At 38.1% G+C, this 4,957-nt stretch overlaps 1 protein-coding gene across 1 annotated transcript; it reads right to left on the bottom strand.

Moving 5' to 3' along the window:
- Window positions 1-4: 4 nt before the first annotated feature.
- Window positions 5-1,717, bottom strand: LOC116189781 (probable acyl-activating enzyme 2; the record flags this gene model as incomplete). The annotated part of the gene is given in 9 exon segments (XM_031519506.1): window positions 5-55; window positions 57-265; window positions 268-329; window positions 331-442; window positions 445-561; window positions 564-1,037; window positions 1,040-1,166; window positions 1,419-1,492; window positions 1,495-1,717. Coding segments are annotated over 9 exon segments (1,350 nt in total), but the record flags the coding sequence as incomplete, so codon positions are not given.
- Window positions 1,718-4,957: the final 3,240 nt, after the last annotated feature.

Here is a 4,957-nt window from a genome sequence, read left to right as displayed (position 1 = left end):
CTACCTCAACCGAGCTTATGTTCTCTCCTCCTGAGATAATGACGTCCTTTAATCTCGTCCTTAACTTCGAGATACCCATCAGGGTGCTTCACTGCAAGATCGCCACTATGGAACCAGCCTCCCTCGAAGGCCTTCCTGGTCTCTTCATGATCTTTCAAGTATCCACACATTACCGTGTTTCCCCTAAACATTACTTCTCCGATAGTCTGCCCATCAGCCGGGATGCTACTCATCGTGATTGCGTCCTGAACATCAACCTCGTCCCCCCAAGATGTTGAACTCCTTGTCGGGCCTTCATCCTAAATTTCTCTTCATTCGGCAGTGAGTCCCTCGGGCTTCCAGTCACAATATGTCCCCGGTCCGTAAGTCTCCGTGAGGCCGTATAGGTGAGAAACCTGGAATCCCAACTCAGCCATCCCTGAGAGAATCTGAGGCGGGGTGGTGAGCCACCGGTCATGACCACCACCGGATGGGGAAGTGGCTGACGATCAGACGCTGGAGAATTCACAATCATGTTCAGGACGGTTGGGGCCCCGCCCATATGGGTCACCCCATGTCGATTATATTGTCGAAAATTGCCCTTGGAGTGACCTTCCGGAGGCTAATGTTGGTGCCTCCTAGGGCCGCCATGCCCCAAGTGAGGCACCATCCATTGCAATGGAACATCGGGACGGTCCACAGGTAATTGACGGGTGGCGGCCCCATGCCATGGAGGAGGAACGTCGAGATGGAATTGAGATAAGCGCCTCTGTGGCAATACACCACACCCTTAGGCCTTGAGGTTGTACCAGAGGTGTAATTTATACTTATCGGATCCCACTCTCTATTGGGTCTCAACACGTCGAAGTCATCGCGCCCACCTGCAACAAGCCCCTCGTACGACTCGTGAGCGGAATGAGAAGAGGGTGAATCAGAGCCATCCAATTGGGAAATAACAACTAGGACCGGTAATTCCGTTCCGGTTTTTCCAATGAGGTCAAGGGCCCTTCGGGCAATCTCATACAACTCATAGTCCACAAAGATGAGCTTCGCCCTGAATGTCTCAATAGGACCGAGACCATTGCAGGGTCATGGCGGGCATTTAGCGTGCAGAGAACAGCGCCAGCCATCGGCACCGCGAAATGCAGCTCGTACATGGCAGGCACGTTCGGGGCTAAAGTGGCCACCTGTGATTAAAACAAAGCCGTAAACGAGAAAGCAGAATTGAGGGGGATGGGGGAAGAAATAATGCACCGAAATTTGAACTTAATCTGATCAATTTCCAGACCAAGCATTCTCATGTGGCCCCTATGTAATTTGAAGCAAATCTCGAAATGGCATGTGAGTAAACTCAAATTGGTCCTAACCAGTGACCGCTAACAGCATCAATCAACGGAATCACCCAGGCATGGATTGGAGGGAGAATTCTACTCACTCACCACATCCCCACGGGAAATCCCGAGCTGGGCCAGGGCGGAAGCCAAGCGCACGCACCGCGCATGAGTCTCACCCCCGTGTACTCACTCCACCGACCATAGACCAGAGATGTCCTGTCCCTGTGGACCTTAGCCGACCTCTCCAGGAAGCTGATCGGAGACAGCGGGGCGTGGTTGGCCGAGCACCGGACGAGACCCTCCATCGACTTCCACGACTCCGGCTCTGGCCAACCCCCCGCAGCCCATCGGTCCGATTCGGCGCAGAGGCTCCGATTGATCACTGTAAGATATCGGTTGAATTGGGAGAGAGGAGAGCTCGAGAGTTCTTGAAGAGGAACCTGTTCATGGGGGGTCCCAACTTTACAGAGAAATTTCTTCGAAATTCGGATAAGAAAGCCTGAGATTTGGGAGGAGCAAAGTCCAAGAGGCGAACTTATAAAAGTAGTGGTCTAGTTAGAAGAAATAATTTCAATTTACAAACTCGGCCAACATGAAGTGGGTCTTAGACTCTTAGTTATTTAGGCCAGGTTTGATTTGTAAGTTTGATTTTAGAATTATGATTTTGATTTTAACTCAACACACTACACAATAAAAATACACGTTTCCCAAGTTAAATTTATAATCTCATCTCATTTGTCCTTTTCCACAATCAAAATCAAAATCAAAATCAAACTTACTTTAACTCTAAAATCAAACGCACTATTAATATTTTTTTGGATAAATCCACGTCATATTCCTCGAGTTTGTAAATTGAAATTATATTCTTCTAGCTAGACCATTATTTTTATAAGGCCACCTCTTGGTTTTAGTTATTTATTAATTATTTTCCTTTTTCTTGATTGATAAATGGTAAGGAGGGTTGTCTTTTGCCATTTTTGTTTATTGTTTATTGTGATAGGTATGTCCATCATACATCCCGTGCGAGCAGGGACAAAGCCAATGTATTGGCTGGGGAGCAATTGCCCCCTTAAACTTTGAATTCTTTTAATTTCACTCCAAAAGTATGAAGTTTTTTTTATGTAAAATTAGTATTTCACCTCCCTGAATTTTGAATTTTAAAATTTTATTCCAAAAATATGAGTTTGCCCCACCTGAATGGAAATCCTGGCTTCGCCCTGTATGCGAGTGGTCTTCAACATGGCAGTGACACCATTCAACAAATCAGACAAATCCTCTCAACAGTATTCGAATTCGAATTCAAATTTGAGATTCATTAATCAAATTTGAATCAACCTTGACATGGACAAAGTGTGAGACCCAGTATTTGCATACACATATATACATATGCTTATATATATATATATATGTATATATTATGTAGAAGTTGCTGGAGCAATAAAAAAAAAGGGCATGGAGCCATGGGCTCCACGTGACCCAAATTGTTTCCCTCATTTTCCACCGCCATATTTGTTTCTTTCTTTTTCTTCTTTGTTTTTTTTTTCATTTTATTGTAGTGCTTCCTTTGTGAAGTGCACTACAACAATGAATTCTCAAAAGTATTGTGCATTTGAACAGAATTATTACACCTTCCAAAGGAAGTATTTACACATTCCAAAGGAGCTATTTAAACTTGTATATTGTCAGGTCAACGTACATATTTAATTAATTGACTTTCATGATAAGGTGACTGGTCAACAAATTCTATCATCCGTAATTCTTTTTGTTAATTTTTGCTTATATGGTGAATAGTCCGATGACATGGCACTAGAAAAATGCAGAAAATTAATATAAAATGCTTAAAAAACTTTTCAAAAATAACTTAGAAAAGATTAAGAAATAATCATACAAAAATAAGAAAAATTTAGGAAAATTAATAAAAGTGAAATTTAAAAATAAAATAAAATAAAACTCAGAAAAAAGAAAGAAATAAAATCAAATAAAATATAAGGTTCGGAAAATTAATAAAGAATCAAGGAAATTAAATACTAAAAACATAAGACATTAAAAAATTAAATACTAAAAACAAGAAAATGTCTCTTGTCATTTTTTTTCTAAGTTTTTTATCAGTACCCTTGGTCATATCTTCATAAGAAGTAGGAAGTTGAGCGATGAAGGCTTTGGTCGACAACCACCACTGACCACGACCTTGTCAGGAGTGTGGTTACCACTGGCCAATTAGCCTTTCACTTTCGTTCTTCGACCTCGTAAGTTTGCTCTTTATGTGTATATGTAATTGTTCTAATCTTTTAAAATTTATATATTTTAGGTTTAACTTTTGAGACATAAAAATATTCAAATTATAGGAAAGGTCTTATTTATATATTAACAAATATTATGTCCCGTTTATACAAAAATAAACGTTTTGATCTAAAAAAAATGCTTCAAAAGTTTTTATTTCTTTAGTACTTTTCTCAATTGAAAATTGAGAGAAATTGAAATTATATTCGAATTGCACACAAAAGAAGATTAGCAATAATTATTCATTCTCGCACTACGTGCGGCTTAGTTATCAAGACTCGCAATTATGTGAACTAACGTAATTGTTTTCATTGCTATTTTAATTTTTTGCAAAAATAATTATATTCAATACCTTTATAACATATATCAAATAATATGGTTTATCAAATGTTCTTATGATTTTAACATTAAATCATAAAATTAATTAATTAAAGAAAGGACACATTGAAGGAAACGGGAGAGATGTGAGAGAGAGGAGAGAGAAAGATAGAGGGAGAGAGAAGATAGGAGAAGTGAAATAATTGTTAGTTGTTGAAGACATGGTTTGACTAAATCACCCTTTACTTAGCTTCCAATAGTTTAGGGTTTTTCATATAATATACTATCTAATTAAGGGTATTTTTAAGAAAAGGAAAGTGACACTAACTACTTTCCTTCCCCATTATAATAATATAGATTAGACTAAATTTTTTTTGTTATTTTGCTTTTCTCTCTTTTTTCCTTTGACAGTATTGACTCATATTGCTCTTTGTCATCATTAGTTTAATCCTGATTTTTGCTAAGTCCTTTTTTATATTATTTTGACATTTATTATATGTGCAATACAACAAGATATAAATTACTAATAATACTTCAAATGAATTTTATTACAATACCTTTTCAGTTAAACATTAGAATTGAAATTTTTTTTCCTTCTTTTGTTTCGATTACCTCTTCAAAAATCAAACAAATATATAGTAGTCTAGTAATCTGCAATATTAAAAGATTATACCTTCACTTCTTATATAACCGTAACTTTATACTTAAATCGACTTAATTTTGGCAAAAAAATTGAACTAATTACTTATAATTTTTTTAGTTTCCATTATGTTTTGGCCATTTTGGTGGCATTTGAATCAGGCATGGCTTACACATGTCAATAAATTTTTAACCATTACTGGACTGTATGCTGAACAAAAGTGGAACGAAACTAACGATTCTTGGCCCAAAATTAATCCTTGTAATTGGTAGAAGAAAGAAATGCTTCATGGAATCTCTGAAAGAGTGGAAATTATTGGGAATATTGACGTACGGACGACTCTAAAATTAGCCTCTATGTGTATGTCCATGAAGGCCATTTCGTTCTCGACAGATAGGACGCTTTT

The sequence above is a fragment of the Punica granatum genome, unplaced genomic scaffold (assembly GCF_007655135.1).
Source record: "Punica granatum isolate Tunisia-2019 unplaced genomic scaffold, ASM765513v2 Contig00018, whole genome shotgun sequence".
Taxonomy (NCBI): domain Eukaryota; kingdom Viridiplantae; phylum Streptophyta; class Magnoliopsida; order Myrtales; family Lythraceae; genus Punica; species Punica granatum.
The sequence above is the reverse complement of the archived record's forward strand: the minus strand, read 5'-3'. Positions and strand labels throughout refer to the sequence as shown.